Source organism: Geotrypetes seraphini, chromosome 17 (genome assembly GCF_902459505.1).
Source record: "Geotrypetes seraphini chromosome 17, aGeoSer1.1, whole genome shotgun sequence".
In the NCBI taxonomy this organism is placed as follows: Eukaryota; Metazoa; Chordata; class Amphibia; order Gymnophiona; family Dermophiidae; genus Geotrypetes; species Geotrypetes seraphini.
In genome coordinates this window covers 24,801,498-24,820,304 of record NC_047100.1, presented here as the reverse complement: position 1 = coordinate 24,820,304, position 18,807 = coordinate 24,801,498, and the positions used below count along the sequence as shown (strand labels likewise).

At 42.6% G+C, this 18,807-nt stretch overlaps 1 protein-coding gene across 2 annotated transcripts in view; it reads right to left on the bottom strand.

Annotated features, from left to right (window-relative positions):
- Positions 1-18,807, bottom strand: part of TAFA1 (TAFA chemokine like family member 1) — a 309,921-nt gene that overhangs the window by 27,452 nt on the left and 263,662 nt on the right. For both annotated transcript variants that reach the window (XM_033926734.1, XM_033926735.1), the window contains exon 4: positions 14,638-14,778. In XM_033926734.1, the coding sequence (XP_033782625.1) occupies positions 14,638-14,778 (141 nt within the window). The remainder of the gene's footprint in view (positions 1-14,637; positions 14,779-18,807) is intronic.

Sequence of the window (18,807 nt, the reverse complement as noted above, 5' to 3'; positions counted from 1 at the left end):
AAATCAGTTTGGTGGAATAAAATTTTTAAGGCGTGCTATATGCACAGCCCTACTAGAAAATATGAACTATTATTCTCTATATAAATGACGTTAATAAGAATAATGATTTTATGCACAGTCACCAGATCTCCAGCCCATGCCGGACAAAAAAAGAGCAAAGAAAATAACCTTGCAGTGGCTCTTCATTAATATGGCAACTGAGCATCTGTGTGATATGTCACTATTTTATTCAAAATCCATCAATCTTTCAGGTTTCATTTCCCATCTATTATCTAGAAGTTGCTGAAAGGCCTCTGCCCTGAGGCTGCTATTGCTGAAATTTTACCTAGTGTCATGAGACTAGGGTTTCTGGCTGTCAGTTGTTCACCCCCCCCCCCCCCCCTCCTAAATCTTAATATTTCATTCTGAGAACCTCCAGAATGGAGGTTGGAGAAATGCGAGTTTATCAACCACTGAGGCCAGTTCCATTACAAACCTATCAATTAGTTATCAGGACACCTAGAAAGGCTGCTGAACATGGCAGCTCTGCCAGAAAAGGAAGTGGATGTAGTAACGGCTCAAAAGGAAGATTTTTCAGAAATGAGCCCACTATATATATAAAAAACTTGTCACCCAAGAAAATGAAAAGACAACGTGTGCCTGTCCCTCAGTTTCTAGCTCGTTTTCCAACAAGCTGGACCGAAAGAATCACTAGATGCATCTCGTATGTTTCACAAAATTTCTTACTAATATACCTTCCTAATTATTACTCTCTCAGTCTCTGTAATGGAGCTATTTGAACATACTGCAGTGCTGAATGCTCTTTTTCTGCCTTTGCAAAATCGGTACTTGTATGTTTCAAAGACGTCCATTTCAGCCTTTTGAGACATTCCTCTACTTCTAAAATAAGTGCCTTATTCTAATGACATTTTTTAAAACACATATTAAAACATTTTAATGTGCACTAATTTAATCCATGCTAGTTTGAAGTTAAGGGGCACTACAGAAATTTTGAATGCATGTTAAATACCGTATATACTCAAATAGAAGTTGATCCGAATATAAGACGAGGTACCCTTTTTCCTCAAAAAAGATTGACTCGAATATAAGATGGGGGGGGTGTTAATATCCATGTACCCTGCCAGGATCTGTGCCCTGCCCCCCCTCTCACTCCCTCCCCTGCTAGCCTCTGCACTCAGCGCCCCCTCCCTCCCTGCCAGGCTCTGCACCCTGTCCCCCCCCCTCTCTTCTTACCAGGCTCTGCACCCTGTCCCCCCTCCCTGCCCTGTATCCTGTCCCCCCTCTCTCCCACCTGAAGCCTGCCGATCCTGCTGTATGACCTGGTGGTCCAGTGGTAGGCCGGGACAGGAGGGATCCCTCCCGTTCCCTATACCGGTGGACTCTATCAATCTTTTTACCTTCCTCCCGCCTCCCCTGCGTACCTTTTTGAATCCCTGGTGGTCCAGTGGTGTATCAGGCAGCAGCCATTCAGGGAGCACAAAAAACTCACTCCTGTCTGGAACACCGCTGGGCCGTGAGAACTCAAGGCAGCTATTATGGGAGGTGCTCAGTGTGGGGCAGGAGTGCAGAAAGCTCACTCCTGCCCGATATACCACTGGATCTCCGGGGATTCAAAAAGGTACACGGGGGGATGCAGGAGGAAGGTAAAAAAATTGACAGAGTCCACTGGGACTGAAGAAGGGAGGGTTCCCTCCTGTCCTGGCTCACCAGGTCAAACGGAAGGCTGGCGGAGGCCTGTAACAAGTCAGGGAGGGGGATAGATAGGTGCTGACTTGAATATAAGACAAGATCCCCATTTTTGGCCCAAAAATCTCATCTTATATTCGAGTATATATGCAACACTGCAAGTAGTATACAAACTGCCTTCCAAACATGCCTTTACAATAAGCTTGCATTAGAAAATCAGTTTATCCCAGGACAAGCAGGCAGCCTATTCTCAACATATGGATGACGTCATCCATATGTTAAGAATAGCTGCCTGCTGTCCCCGGATAACACCTGTTACGGTAAGTAACTTTCCTTTGTGGTTATTTCACTTATACAACCATAAGCCAGAGAGGTATTGATGCCCTTGTATAAGACTCTGGTAAGACCTAATTTAGAATATTCTGGAGACCACACTTTCAAAAAGATATAAACAGGATGGAATCAGTCCAGAAGAAGGCAACTAAAATAGTTGATGGTCTACATCAGTGTTTTTCAACCTTTTTTGGGCAAAGGCACACTTGTTTCATGAAAAAAATCACGAGGCACACCACCATTAGAAAATGTTAAAAAATTTAACTCTCTGCCTATATTGACTATATATAAAGTAATTCTCTTGAATAGGAATCAAATAAACACAAAGAAAGTATTTTATAATTACTTTATTACAAAATAAAAATTATAAAAATTATAAAATACTTTATTCAGTGCGAAACCTGGGCCTGTTTGGCTGAACACAAAGCTGATATTCTGGCTGGAATCGAAGAAAGACACACACGTAGCTCTTCGTCAACAGCTCTCAGTCTCTCTCTGTATTTGGTTTTTATAGCATACAAAAATAGACAAATATACCCTCTATCCTTTTTATTAAACCACAATAGCAGTTTTTAGCGCAGGGAGCTGCGCTGAATGTCCAGCGCTGCTCTTGACACTCATAGGCTCCCTGCGCTAAAAACCACTATTGCGGTTTAGTAAAAGGTGACCATATTGTAAAATATAGACAGCAGATATAAATTCAGAACTGTGCATAGTAAGTGAAGGGAAGTTTTCATCTCTGGGAATTTACCCAGTTAACTATTAAGTTATTTGGGCAAATTCCTTTGAAAACTGTGGTAATACTGCCTCCACTTTGCTAATTTAAAATAAAATCATTTTTCCTACCTTGTCTGGTGATTTCTGGTTGCACTTTCTTCTTCTGACTGTGCATCCAATCTTTCTTCCCTTCTATCAGCCTGTATGCTTTCTCTCCTCCACACCTCATTCCCTCCCCCAACTTTTTCTTCCTCTCTCCCTGACCTTTCTTTCTTTTTTTTTTGTTTCTCTTCTTTCCTTCTGTTTCCCTGCCTGCCCCCTTTCTTTCTTTCTCCCTGCCGTTCCCCAAGCCACTGCCACTGCCGCTGCCATCGGGGAACAGGACCCACCAATGGATAACAGGCCCCAAAGCCGACGCCGACGCATACTCTCCCTGACGTCAATTCTGCAATCGGAGAGGAAGTTCCGCCCAGCCAGGCAGCGATTGGCTGGCCCAAACTTCCTCTCCGACTGCAGAATTGACGTCGGGGAGAAGAAGACTTATCGGCTCGATAGATTAGCTCGCCAAGACAAAGTGAGTCCTGGGTGATAGACTCACTTTGCCTTGGCGAGCTACTGGCGCCCCTGCCTCGGGCCCCCTGTCAGCTCCGGGCCCGGCGGCCCTGCGGCACACCAGGCAACATGTGTGCCGCGGAACAGCGGTTGAAAAACACTGGTCTACATCATAAGACCTACGGGGACAGATTTAAAGATCTCAATATGTATACTTTGGAGGAAAGGCGGGAAAGGGGAGATATAATAGAGATGTTTAAAAAGCCTATGTAGTATAAATATGCAAGAGGTGAGTCTTTTTCAATTGAAAGGAAACTCCAGAGTGAAAGGGCATAGAATGAGGTTAAGAGGCTTGGGAATAATTTAAGGAAATTTTTTTTTTTTTTTTTAACATAAAGGGTGGTTGATGCATGGAATAGTCTCCCAGTAGAGGTGGTGGAGACAAAGACTGTGTCTGAATTCAAGAAAGTGTGGGACAGGCACTTGGGATCTCTTAGGGAGAGGAGGAGATAGTGGATGCTGCGGATGGGCAGACTGGATGGGCCATTTGGTCTTTATCTGCAGTCATGTTTCTAGGGAGGAATTAGCTCAGCGGATTTCTGCTTCCCAATGAACCAAAACTCTTCATTGTATAGAGAATAAGATCAATTATGTCATAAAGGAGAAACACTTTGTTCCTGAAAACCAGAAAGAAACTTTCTTACTGAAGAATAAGACAGACTATTTGCAGTAAGACCATGTTTCTTTATATCAAATATGTTCCCTAAACACAGTGTTCCAAATAAATTGTTTTATGGGGTATTTTTTGTACTGCTATCCTACAGTAGGCAAACAAGAAACTCAGTTTCCAACTGATTAAGATTGGGGGGGGGGGGGGGAGTGTTTAACACAACAAATTTAAGTTTGGGCCCCAAGCCAAAGAAGCAAATGAATTCATAAGTCTTTGTCGTGTACAAGACTTGTAGTTTAATATAATTCATCGTCCTGAACATTCTGACTTTATGTGCAAAATACATAAGAACGAGAAATTATGCTTGGAATTAACGCCACTAGTTTGAGATCCAGACAGATTATAGTGTAGCCAGATGGAAAACGAAAATGCCAAAATCGGAGTAATGTATACCACAGCTATATCATTCTCTAAAAAGCGGTGAAGATCTGCTGGGACTCTCCTACGGGCAGCTGGCTGGGGTCCAGCTGGCTTCAAAGCACTCCTGGTCGTTTAACTTCCATTCACAGCCTGCTGTGGATGTCTGCAGTGGTTTTTTTCCGTCCGCGTGTTGAATTTCATATTGGTCTAATGTAGTGGTTTAACAGCACACGCTTACTTGAAATGAATGCGTTTCAATGGGAAAAACACCCAACCATGATGAGTGTATTGGCAGAAATGATAAAAAGGCAATCCCGGCAGAGTATTAAGATGCAAAAATCTGTATTCTGTCCATAGTACTGTATTACAAATTCAGTTCAGCAGCAAAAGTGGACATATTCACAGCAGCACATAAATGGTATCGCGAATGCAATAGGAGTAGAATACAATTATTTGTGCCTTTACGAGACGAGGAGGAAGAATACAAGCAAAATGTTATGAGTGGAAGAGAGACAATCACAGACCAATAAGTTCTAAATAGCCTGCTAAAACAAGATCTGCGGCACAAATGTTTATTACTATTACCGCTATTAATTATTTCTATAGCACTACCAGACATACACAGTAGAGAATGACACGGTGACAAAATTCATCACCGTTCCCGTCCCCGCGGATAACCGCGGGAAATAATCCCATGTCATTTTCTAGTGTCTATTTCAACCTCAGTCCTTCTGCACCAGCATTCTTCAAAGCAAAGCTTGCGGGTCAGTGGTTGTGGCCATTCATACTCTGATTCTTCCCTCTTTCCTTAAAGAATGACATGAAGATGGTTTCCCGCGGTTATCCGCGGGGACGGGAACGGTGATGAATTTTGTCACCGTGTCATTCTCTAATACACCGTGCTGTACAGAGCCACAAAGAAGGAAGTTCCTACTCGAAAGACAAACAAGACAGACAAACTGGATGTCGTGGATACAGTTAAGGGGAAGGGTTAATCTACTGACTGGGTTGGAGGGCAGAGGGGAGTACAGGACAATCAAGCCATTGTGACATCACTGATGAGGTTGGCTCTTATTGGTGGAATGAGCCACTATGACATCACAATCTCAGCTCTGCTTCCCAAAGACTGGAACTCTTCACACTACTACTATGAATTATTTCTATAGCGCTACCAGACGCACGCAGCGCAGTACAGAGTCACAAAGAAGACAGACCCTGCTCAAAAGAGCTTACAATCTAAACAGACAAGACAGAAACAGGATGTCATGAATACAGTTAAGGGGAACGGTTAATCTGCTGGCTGGGTTGGAGTAGGGTTATGAATTGAAGGCTACATAAAAAAAGCTGGGCTTTCAGTCTGCTCTTAAACAAGGGAAGGGGCTTGGTGAACAAACTCAGGTAATTTATTCCAGGCAAAGGGGGCAGCTGGATGAAAGGAACAAAGTCTGGAATTGGCAGTGGAGGAGAAGGGTACAGCTAAGAGCAACTGATATGAGGAACGGAGCTCTCTAAGAGGTGTATAAGGAGAGAGAAGAGATATTTAAGGGCAGCAGAATGAACAAGCTTGTCAGCAATAGGAGCAGTCTAAAAGCTTTAATCATCTAAGCTTTCTTCCAACACAGACAACAGGGCCATTCGAAGAGTATGAAACAACCTTGTGTGCCTCTCCATGAAATGCCAGGCTCCTGGACTCCTTCTTCTTGAATGATGATAATTAAATTCAACTGTCATTATTAATCCCAATGCCACGGCTCCCTGAATGATCCTGTAAAACTGCATAACTGGATATCTTATTTATAATATGTGGCATGGTCCAAATTCTCTAAAAATGTCACGTTAGGTGGCGGTTCAAAAAGATAAAGACGCACGGAGGACATACACATCCAGAAAATGGCCATTTTTGAAACAAAAAAGATAGATTTTTTTTTTTTCTGGTTTGAAAATGGCTGTTTTCTCTACTGGAGTTTTGGTCGTTTTTCCCAAAACATCCAAAATCGGATTTAGACGTCATATTGAAAATACCCCTCCACATCACCCAGGAGCCATTTCTGGCCACTTCAATCACTTTGAATATCGACCCCCAAAGATTTCAAAATAGAAATCCTTTTGTGGCTTTAGTAATCTTGCCCATTTACCCTACACACTTCTGTAGTTCCTGTAACAGGTCTTTCACATCTATGGCAGTAATGGCAAAGGCTACCTGTAGAGCTCCCTCAGGACACTGACATCACTGGACATCAAATTTTTCCAAACGTTTTGCTTCCTTAGAAAAAACTGGTGATTATGATAGACCCCTGGCTAAAAGTTGGACCTGACTTAAAAATTAATGAAGACCACTGCTTTATGCCGTAGCTTTCAAGGATGAAGAAGTGGGGATGGAACTGTAAACATCAACCAGGGATATACAAGTAGATGAATATTTGTCACAAGATAAGTATTTATTTGAGTTCGAAACTGTTTTATTGACTCTTAATAAATAAGAACATAAGCAATGCCTCTGCTGGGTCAGACCTGAGGTCCATCGTGCCCAGCAGTCCGCTCACGCGGCGGCCCAACAGGTCCAGGACCTGTGCAGTAATCCTCTATCTATACCCCTCTATACCCTTTTCCAGCAGGAAATTGTCCAATCCTTTCTTGAATCCCAGTACCGTACTCTGCCCTATTACGCCCTCTGGAAGCGCATTTCAGGTGTCCACCACACGTTGGGTAAAGAAGAACTTCCTAGCATTCGTTTTGAATCTGTCCCCTTTCAACTTCTCCGAATGCCCTCTTGTTCTTTTATTTTTTGAAAGTTTGAAGAATCTGTCCCTCTCTACTTTCTCTATGCCCTTCATGATCTTGTAAGTCTCTATCATATCCCCTCTAAGTCTCCTCTTCTCCAGGGAAAAGAGACCCAGTTTCTCCAATCTCTCAGCGTATGAAAGATTTTCTATCCCCTTTATCAGACGCATCGCTCTCCTCTGAACCCTCTCGAGTAACGCCATGTCCTTCTTAACAAATATTCACCTACTTGTGTATCCCTGATGTGTACAATTCCATCCCCACTTCTTCATTATCTGCAATTTCTTCGTGGGGCATCTTTCCTTTTTTTGCATAGCTTTCAAGCAGCCATCTTGCCTTTATGAAATAGATGCAACACATGTGACTAGGGGCAGTAAATCATCTTGTTAGCAGGATGGGGCAAACATACCAATCTTTGGTCCCATCCCCACACCCAAAAACATTGGTAGGACTATTATCCCAGTGGTCCACCCCATTTTGTTCTGAAAATAGTCGCAGGATAAAATACCCATAGACATTTGTACCTCTTTCCCTTTTTTTTTACTTTAGGTACTATTTCTGATCAAAACAATGCACGTACTTCATACGGTTTTTCCTTTCCCACCTCGACATCATCCTGGAAACACCTGCACTAGATATGACTTTACCCAAACATGCCATGGAAATTTTTCAAAGAACCCATTTTGGCAGGCAACATTCTCCATACATGTGCACATTGAAAAAAACATGGCTAAATGCCAAGCTTTGCCTTCTAAAGCAACACTGGACTACAGGAATCTGTATTCATGTCGTGTCGCACATGGCAATTTAATTCACTGGGCAGCAACTCAAAATACAGTAGAAATTCTGGCCAAATTTTTATAACTTGATCTCTTCTTTGCCCTAGGGTGTCCGTTGGCAGCCAATTAATACACTACTGTGACCTTACGGATTAGACTGTTTGCGACATGTCAACCTGTCACAGTCCTCATAAACAATTTGCCTCCAAAGATATGACCCTGAGCCTAGCACACATGCTTAAATGTACGGTTTGAAAGTACATTTACATTCAGGAATGCCCAGATGCAGAAATTGACCAACTCGTCTACTGATGCTATGCAGATGGGGAGCGAAAACGTAAACAAATACATTATAAATCTTGTTTTTCCTTGGTAGGGAAGACGACTAATCAAGACAGAATGAAAAATAAAGCCTTTAGATAAAATCTTTAAGTGGACACACTTCAGTTGCAAGCTATTTGCATCAATGAGAAGATGAAACAGTGGTTTTCCATTATGCTGCAGGAAATAGATGTTCACTAAATAACTCTTTTAACTTTCTTCTGGCAACTATTGATTATATTCAGTAGAAATTAAGAGTAGAAGGCAATTAAGTTTAAAATTTAATGGTGTTCCGCTGCTGTTAATTTACTGCTTGATCCGATCAATGCATCGCACAAGATAACCATCTATTCAACACTCTAAAGCTTTCTAAAAAAATTGTAATAATCACGGAGAGCAAAATAAGCAAGGAAATGGATAGAAAATCATTTTGATAATGTACACAACATTCAAGATCAAATGTTTTCATAAAGTACAAATTAGATAATAAATTAGATAACCTTGACCATTGTCATATGAAATTAGTTTACCTAGGAGAAAGTAGCCAGCACTAATTCAGATCAAGATTCAAATTGAACTCCCAAACTGTTCCACATGGGCATAACCGTCTCATATCTATGGTTAGTTGATTTTAAGTGCAAACTCCCAGATCCCAACTCTGGGAACGGATTGCAGATGTGCACGTAAACTAGTCAGTTAGGTGCTAACAATCAATTATTGGATTTAACTGGCACGTAATTAGCAGTAATTAGGAGTTACGCAATCATCTGCCCTAAATGTCATTGTGTGTAGCCCACAAGCGGGCGTGGCAATGGGAGGAGCATGAGTGGGTCAGGGGTGTTCCCACTGCAAAGATAAGTTCATCCACATTACCATTTGAGTGAAATAGACAACAGAGATAAAAGAAGCATTGGCATCGGGGCTCTCTCTGACATCACTTCTGGGACCTGCACCTAGGAAGTGACGTCAAAGGGCGAGCTGATACCGATGTGGGCGTGCTGCTTATGCCAGATAAGTTAAAAAGGGGAAGAGGGTGGGGGAGGGGCACCACCACCCTGGGTGCCGCTTACCCTTATTGTCTACTACCAAAAACTTCACTGGCTACCCATAGTTGCTCGAATTTTGTTTAAACTGTCCTCCATTGTCTTCCGTGCCCTTGATACCAGTGCTCCTGATCAAACAATTCACGTGTTCTCCAATTCATCCTTCACATCATCCAGAATCAGCGGCCCGCATCAATTATGCGCACATGCCGATCACTTATCACCGGCGATTCATCTCATGTAAATTTAGTGAACCTTCGCTGCTCTCCGCCAACCTCATTTGCATGTGTGTGTTTTGAGGACGACTCGCCTTCTCAAAATCGCCGCAATGATGGCTGTGACAGCGGCCCATCGTTTTTTGTTTTTTTTTTATCGTGACGTTTTGAGAATCTGGTCCTCAACGACTCAGCCTCCCTTCGACACTTAAGAGCCGTTTGCGGCAGGGGGAGGAGGGGGAGGGGGCGGAGAGCAGCAGGGGTGCCAGCGCCCCGAGGAAGACCGCACCTGGGGCAGTCCAGTCCCCCTCCCCTCGTATTCCCCTTACTGCGTCACTGCTTGCCATATATAGTCAGTGCATAGCCAGGCATTCCTGCATGGATTTAAAAAACGTCTCTATGCTGGTAGATCTGATATCTTATTGTAAGCTGCATAGAATCCCTGTTGAATTTTGCAGGGTATAAGACATTGTATGGTATGGTATCTTTTTCTAAACAGTACCAGAATTCTACATATTTCAACCTGAATGCACCAATTCCAATTTCTATGTTATGTCCAAAATGGGGCTGTATACTGCATATAATTAATTAATCCTGCACCGAATATATGCATTCATTAAAAAGCTAGCATTAATTTCAATTGCTACCCCTCAGAAAATTTACCCCCGTGTTACTCTATATTGTGCATCTGTTGGAGTTGCAGAGAACAAAATGCTTCCCCCACCACCACCATTTGCGGATAAAGTCATCTGAATTCACCGAATCAAAAAAAAAAAATATGAATCGCTTGCTGAGATTTCAGCAGTGCTGAAGGAGGACAGGCCCATAGATTTTCCCAGGAGTGTGAAATAATTCACCAGCCTGGCTCGTTATTCATACAGACAGCACATTAATAATATGGAACCCAAAGATATCTTATCTAGGGCATGGCACAGGTAGAGGGATGAGAAGCTTGCACGTTAGCTTTATAATAACACTTTTTTCTTTCTAAAGGAATAAGAAATGATTGAAAGAACTTTTATATGAAGTAAAAAAGAAGCAAGTCTTTTGATGCCATCTAAGTTATATGTTAGATCAATGGAAAAATATTGACTTTGTGACTATGAGAGAAACTGGCTTGATTTAAGGGTTTTATTTTTAGGAGTCTAGTCACAGAAATGTACAGCGGAGGAATAGTTTACTGGTTTAGAGAAGTGGGCCAAGGACCAGGGAAATCAAGGTTCAAATCATGTTTTTCCTGATGCTTCTTGTGACCTTTTGTCTTCTAATATTTCACATGCAACTTTTAATATATAGAAGGAAATAATTTCAAGTATATTAGGCATTTGCCATTCCGTTCAAACAGTAATATAATTAACGACAGAGACAGAAGATAGAGAACATCTTTAAAAGAAAAGAGAATAGTAGAGGGAAAGGATTACAGGTATTACGATTTCCAGTCGAGTACATAGGAACATAAGAATAGCCACACTGGGTCAGACCAATGGTCCATGTTGCCCGGTAGCCTGCTTCCAACTGTGGTCACAAGTACCTGGCACAGTCCCAAAGAATAGAAAGATTCTGTGTTACTCTGATTTCAAGGATAAGCTTGGTTTTTCCAATGTCTATCGTAACAGCAGGAGAGAGAAAGAGACACTGCAGCCCACAGTGAACCCAAACGTGCCAGAGACCAGCTTATAACGGTACAGGACACCCCCCCCCCCCCGGATCCCGTTAAATATAGTGCAAAATATAGACAACAGATATAAATTCTCAAAACTGACACATCTTGATCACTAAATTGAAAATAAAATCATTTTTCCTACCTTTGTTGTCTGGTGATTTCATGAGTCTCTGGTTGCACTTCCTTCTGACTGTGCATCCTTTCTTTCTTTCATTTCTTTCTCTTTCTTTCTTTCTGTCTTTATTTCTCTCTCCTTGCCACCCCCTTTCTTTTTTTTCTCCCTGACCTCCCAAGCTGCCGCCAATTTCTCCAAGCCACCGCCGCTGACACAGCAACAGGCCAGGTGCGTTCAATGACTGCACAAGCCTTGCTCCTTCCCCCCACCCCCCCACCCCTGACATCAATTCTGACGTCGGAGAGGAAGTTCTGGGCCAGCCAGGCAGCAATTAGCTGGCCTGGAACTTCCTCTCCGACTTCAGAATTGATGTCGGGGGGGGGGGAGGGGCACCTAGTCTGTTGCTGTGTCGGCGTTGGATTGTGATCGACGTTATCGGTACAGCTTCGGGACGCTTTTTCAGAAAACGGGACATTTTGGCGTCCCGAAGCTGTACGTGGGGACAGCGGGACAAGTGATCTAAAAATGGGGTCGGTAAGGAGCAGGGGGGCAGAGAGGACGACGGGTGCCGGCACCCGGGGTGGATCCCCCCTTACTACGCCACTGAGCAGGGGACAGATAGGGAAAATACTTGAGTACCTGATTACTACTGAAAGAATTGTAAACTGCTTTGTGTGAATCTCTTCATGAAAAAATGTCAGATTAAAAAAAAAAAAATGATATATGCAGGTACTTTCTCTGTCCCTAGTGGTGTTTTTGTATCTGGAGCAATAGACAGTTGGGTGACTTGTCCAGAGCCAGAAGGAGCTTTAGGGGCCTCCTCCACTTCAGCCAACCTGTGTCTGCTGGATTTAGGTGTCCACTCTTATGCCAGTCTTTGGCCGGTTTAAGTCTGAGCACCTAAATATTAGGTGCTCCGATACGGGGTTAAACTGGTACTCTGTCAAGATCTACAAAATTTGGACTGCCTGAAGATCTATTGTTTCAGAAAAGTGTTTGTGAAATGATAGTTTCAATGTTAAATATTTAAAGGTGCAGATTTGTCGATCTTAAAAGCACTGTCCTGATAATATCAACAAAGAAAAAAATGTTGGTGTAAACCATTGTAAAATTAAAAATGGAGGATTTTGAGACCTATGATTGAGATAGGTACATAATAACGGGTGGTATGATTGTCCTTTTGTAGGACGGAGTGTTTAACCCATGGATCTCCTGAGCTCTTTTCCTCCTTTAAAGGAATGTACAAAGGGTTGCCTGTTATATTAGGATCGTAGGCACCTAGATCCTGATAAAGAATAAGCTCCTACCACCTGCTCTTTGGGGAGATACCCAGGTGTAGAACTATCTCCAGAGAGCTCAGCTTGGGTGCTTAAATATGACTGGCTCCTGGCTGGCACTGATTTTCAATGGCAGCCTTTTCTTTAAAGCAGTGTCTTGCAAACTTTCCAAAGCCACAGCATACTAAACTGGGGGCCGAAGCTCGAGGATGTCCGTGCATGCACGAAGGCCCTCCAGATGGGGCCTGGGGGGAGAGTGATGAAAGAGAAGAGGGGGAGGGAGGAGAGGCGCTGGCACTGGCTCACTGCCTACAGGTCGTCCTCTAGCCAGTCAGTTGGCATCTCTCCTTCTCCCCGGTGTCTCGCGACACACCCAGAATCTCACCGCGACACATAGTTTGCCATACACTGCTTTAATGACTCCCTTACCCCCTTGTCCCAAGCTAGTAATTTCACCAGTCATCCAAGTTATGCCACTGTCATCCTTCCTAAAAATAAATCTTTCCAAGGGGGAAGCATGTCTGAAACCTCTCCTTGCAAATCTCTCCAGCCAAATAAATAAAATAAATCCATTTTTAGCAGAAAGAAGACAGCCCGCTAGTGATAAAGTGCAAATAACATAAGATGAACTCAGAGTCCCACGCTTTTACAAAGTCACATATAGCAGGCCTTTTAAAGGCACCCAGTTTTACCATCACTCGAATGAAAATATGTGGCATTTTCAAATTATAGTTTTTCAAGTCTTGCTACTTGTTTGTACTAATAGACATCTGTTTACTTAGTACTACCCAGGGCAACAAGAAACTGAAATAAGTGACTGTCAACATGTTCTCAAATAAATACACATACAGAATGCGTTAATTAGGCATATTAGAAAGACATCCAGTTTTGTAGTTTTACCAAGTTCTCAAGAGTGCATGTACAACAGGGAGATCTGTTCCCTTCCAAACCACTTCCTCCTCCCACGTATTCTGGGCCGAGCTGAAATTTAGCCCTGTGACCAGCAGTGGTGCTCTTTGCCCATGGCCTGCTGTGCTGGTTTCTACTTCTGTTGCTTGCTGTGCCGTTGGCGCTACCTCTTTAAGACTGCCGAGGAGCGGTATGCTCCCTTAAAGGAGCAGGGACACATTAGAAAACACCTTCACGATGGAAATAAAAATCCAAGCACAACTTACACAAAAAAGTTTTATGTATATTTACTTGTATTTCTGTGTTTTAAGAAATGTGAATTGCATCACCACCAACGAATATACATTTATTCTTTTGAGAGACTCTCGACAAAGGCAGAATTGCCGAAACGTTGTCAGTGTCGGGTCTATGCAGCTCACCTCATGCTGCTACTTAATAAAGTTTGCTTTGGATCGTCCACTGCTGCGTGTTCGACACCTTTTCCTCACGACTCCTGTATCTGGCATGCGGTAAAGCTAACATGACCACACATATATTTCGTATTCATGACATACCCCAAAAAACCTCTTTTGGATGGCCACATTAGAAACATTTATTTATTTACGCTCGCCACCAAAAGCTCAGCATAGGTTACGAGTTAAACATACATAATATGCAGTTAACAGGTTGCAATTCACCATAGTTTTGCGATTCAAGTTTGTATCCCAACTAGACACATACCAGGGATCTTATACCAATATACATAATACACAGTTTACAGGTTACAATTTCCCATAATAACAGTGCACATAGGGATGAGCTAAGTTCATTCCTTAGCACAGCTTAGTAAAAGAGCCCATTATACTTGCTTTTTGACAGTCGTCGCACACAAAGTTGACGCTGTCCATGCATGACATGCTGACAATGACACCAAGATCCCTTTCCTAGGTCCTGACTTCTAATATGGGACCAAGCAAGGGCTAAGAATTATTTCTCCCTATAGTCATGACTTTGCATTTGAGCATACCAAATTTTGTCTGACGTTAAAGACCCACAGTGGTGCAATATCCTGCAACTCCTGACCGCCCGTTCACATTTTAAGAGCCTGGAATAATTAGAAGTCATTGGCAAATTTGAACACAAAGAGAATGAGATATTATAGTCATAATTTACTTGCCATCGACGCAGGAAGGTCTATTCCGGGTTGTCCCAGCCACTTTCCCAGGTAGACATGAACATTTTACAGTCTGCGACCTTTCCTCGATTCGATTCCTATTACAGCATCTGTGTGCCGCTATAACTTCACAAGTTCCTCCTTCTGATAATACAGAAATATTGATAGTCAAATTAGAAATGAATGCAATACTGCCCTCATAATCTTGCAATTCTATCCCTGTAAAAGTTGGAAAACTATTAGAATGGAAATGATTAACTCTTATTATATGCAACTTTGTGCAGTTATTACAATGATTTAGATAAAATAGGATTGAGAATTTCAACTGGAAATTCAACACCAATTACAAATCTCCTTAATCCTATGAATTTGCATGCACAATTGAACGCTTAATGTGCAAAGCTGCATGCACAAGTTATAGGATAATGTCAGTAGCACATGTAACAATATAGCAATTACTGTAGCAGATAATTGACATTAACAATAAATTATTGGTTATAACTATGAAAATAACTACCCTTAGTTGAGATTGAACAAATTGGGAGTGCAGCATCCATAATGTGCAACTGCAAGGGGTTAATGGACTTAGGAGGAGTGCGAGTGAGTCAGGGACATAAATTAAAAACATGATAAACCCCCTACGAAACAAAGCAGGAAGCAAAAACGAAAAGTAGAGGAGGAACAATACAGTTAAAAAGCAGTTTTATTCGTCAGACTCAACACAGATCTGCGTATCAGTGAGGAGGCACCTGCCTCACGAGTCAACACATCAGACCAGATGGGTAACGGATATCAATGTACACAATCTCATGCAGATGCTTTGGAACAGTGGTCTCAAAGTGGCGGTCCGGGGGCCACATGCGGCCCGCCAGGTCCTATTTTGAGGCCCTCGGCATGTTTTATCATAATCACAAAAGTAAAATAAAACAGCTTCTTGATCTTACGTCTCTTTAGCTATAAATGACAATGTTATTGTTAAGACTTAGCCAAAAGGAAAGATTTATAAACTATAAAGAGTTTTACCTCATGCAAAATTGTCATTTCTTTAATAAGACATTAACTATTTTTTTCTGAGGCCCTCCAAGAACCTACAAATCCAAAATGTGGCCCTGCAAAGGGTTGGAGTTGAGACCACTGGCTAAACTGTAACCATGACATCTTGTTTGCCTTTGGGAAGCAGAGCTGAGATTGTGATGTCATAATGCCTCATTCCACCAATAAGAGCCAGACTCATCAGTGATGTCACAATGGCTTTATTAGCTATAAATGACAATATTATTATTAAGACTTAGCCAAAATGAAAGATTTATAAACTATAAAGAGCTTTACCGCATGCAAAATTGTCATTTCTTTAATAAGACATTAACTAGTTTTTCTGAGGCCCTCTAAGTACCTACGAATCCAAAAGTTGGCCCTGCAAAGGGTTGGAGTTTGAGACCACTGCTTTATAAGATGTCAGTCTCATTGGTAATGCAAATGCCAGCTGAGCACAATAATGTATGCAACTAGACATGGATTCTCTAAACAGTGCCTTAACTTGGGTGCCGAAGTGAAAAAAACACACCATTTAAAATACCGCATAATAATGGCGCCAGAACTGCACCTATGGAGGTACCTATTGGCCAATGTCAGAAGTGGCATTAGGTATGAGGAGGTGCCTCCGGAGGCGTGATTGGCATCAAAGGTAGGCGCCAGAAATGTAGGCCATGAAAACCCTATTTTTGCTGGAGGCACGATTCACTAAACGGTGTTATCGCACGATTGACCCACCTTCGTAAGCCACTTTTAAGGTGGCTGCCGACAACAGCGCCATTTAGGGAACACGGTTCCTAATGGACTTGTCTGAAATTGTGTACACTAGTATCCATACCCGTCTGGCCTGATGTGTTGACCTCCGAGGCAGAAATCTCCGTACCAAGACATCTTCATCGAGTTTCACCAGTGGCGTAGTAAGGGTGAACGGTGCTCAAGGCAGTGGCGCATTCCCTTCCCTTTCCAACTTCTCCGATGTGAGAAGCATGCCCACGTCGGTGTTGGCTCTCCCTTTGACATCACTTCCTAGGTGCGGGTCCCGGAAGTGACGTCAGAGAGAGCGCCGATGCCCACGTGGGCAGCAACCTCACACCGGGGAAGTAAAAAAAAGGTACGGAGGAAGGCAAGGGGTGTGCGCATGTGGCAAGGAGCGGTGCCGCGCCCTTAGCAAGATGCGCCCAGGGTAGACTGAGTTTGACTAATAAAACTGCTTTTTAACTTTGAATTGGAATGGCATTGGCCTTCCCCGTCTTTCTTTTTTTGCTTTGGGTCGGGGCATGTCTTGTACTTAGTTGCATAGTATTCTAGAACCTGCATGCATATCTGACTGCACTTGAGCGCAAGCATTTACACCGGCCTTTCAGGTGCACAAATTTGGACTTATTCTAGTACAGTAAAACCTTGGTTTACGAGCATAATTCATTCCAGAAGCATGCTTGTAATCTAAAACACTTGTGTAAGATGTCTAGTTATCAACCAACAGGATCACTGCGTTCGGAAAGGCCTGCATTGTTGAACACAAATGCCAACCCGAAATATGCGTAAACCCATGCAACGACCTTTTCATGTGCAGGGGTAAAACCATGGAATGCCCTTGTTGGCCAAATTCGGAAACGCAGCGGCAGGAGTTCATTTAGAAAAGTGTTAAAAATACACAATTATGTGTTGATGCATTTTTTTTCTGAGTATTGACTGTTCTATGCTGTCTGTTGTAACATTTAATGTACGTAACCATTTTGTAAACTGCTTTGTTATAAAACGGTATAGAAATTTTTTAAATAAATAAATAAGTAGATTGTAAGCTCTTCTGAGCAGGGACGATGCCTTCAAAGTTCTGTACAGCACTGCGTACGTCTAGCGGAGCTATAGAAATAATAAGTAATGATAGTAGTAGTAGTAGATGTCCTTATTGCTGGACCTAGGAGTAGCTGTCGATCTTATTTGCTCATTGCTTAGTATTTTGCTGCCTTCAAAAAACCTGAAACTACTTCTCACTTCCAAGTGGCCTTGAAATGTAAATCTACCATGGCAGTACTTTCCCTGCAGCCTGAAGCAGCTCTGAATGGAGATTAGTGTATTAACAGAGTGCAGTGAATAAATGAATAATAAAGGAAGAACTAGGATTAGGGACTTTGGAAACGGTGCATTCTTTCACAGGAAGGGAGACCGGGGGAAGGGGGGGGGGTACAAAGATGTGCTAAAATAAGGGTGACTGGAGATCATTCCTGGCTGGACCCCTAGACTACAATGATTGATAGAGGTTGCCCTATGGGAGGGAATCTTTGGGGGGGGAGGAGGTCTTTTAGCAGTTTGCTGGGGGAGCATTGCTCGGGAACATCCATATTATTGTTTCCAGAAGTTGCATTATACTTCCTCCTCCTTATTCGCGGTTTTGTTAACCACGGTTTCGATTATTCACGTTTTTTTTGTTCCCTGGCTCCACCCCCAAATTTACATCACAGGAAATCGCTGCTCCTGGCATTTCACATCAGAGACATACAATTCTTATAAATATTCAATCATAAATGACAGGAAAAAAAATAGAAAAGTCTGCCAAATCTATAGGAATGCTCTAACAAACAAATGTGTTATCAAAGATTTTTAAAAGACCTTTTTGATATAGCTCTCAATCTGTAACCCTACTCTGCCCTCCAACCCAGCCAGCTGATTAACCGTTCCCCTTAACTGTATCCATGAGATCCTGTTTGTCTTTGGGAAGCAGAGCTGAGATTGTGATGTCATAATGCCTCATTCCACCAATAAGAGACAATCTCATCAGTGATGTCACAATGGCTTGATTGTCCTGTTCTCCCCTCTGCCCTCCAACCCAGCCAGCTGATTAACCGTTCCCCTTAACTGTATCCATGAGATCCTGTTTGTCTTTGGGAAGCAGAGCTGAGATTGTGATGTCATAATGCCTCATTCCACCAATAAGAGACAATCTCATCAGTGATGTCACAATGGCTTGATTGTCCTGTTCTCCCCTCTGCCCTCCAACCCAGCCAGCTGATTAACCGTTCCCCTTAACTGTATCCATGACATCCTGTTTGTCTGTCTTGCCTGTTTAGGTTGTAAGCTCTTTTGAGCAGGGACTGTTTTCTTGCTCTTTGTGACTCTGTACAGCGCTGCGTGCGTCTGGTA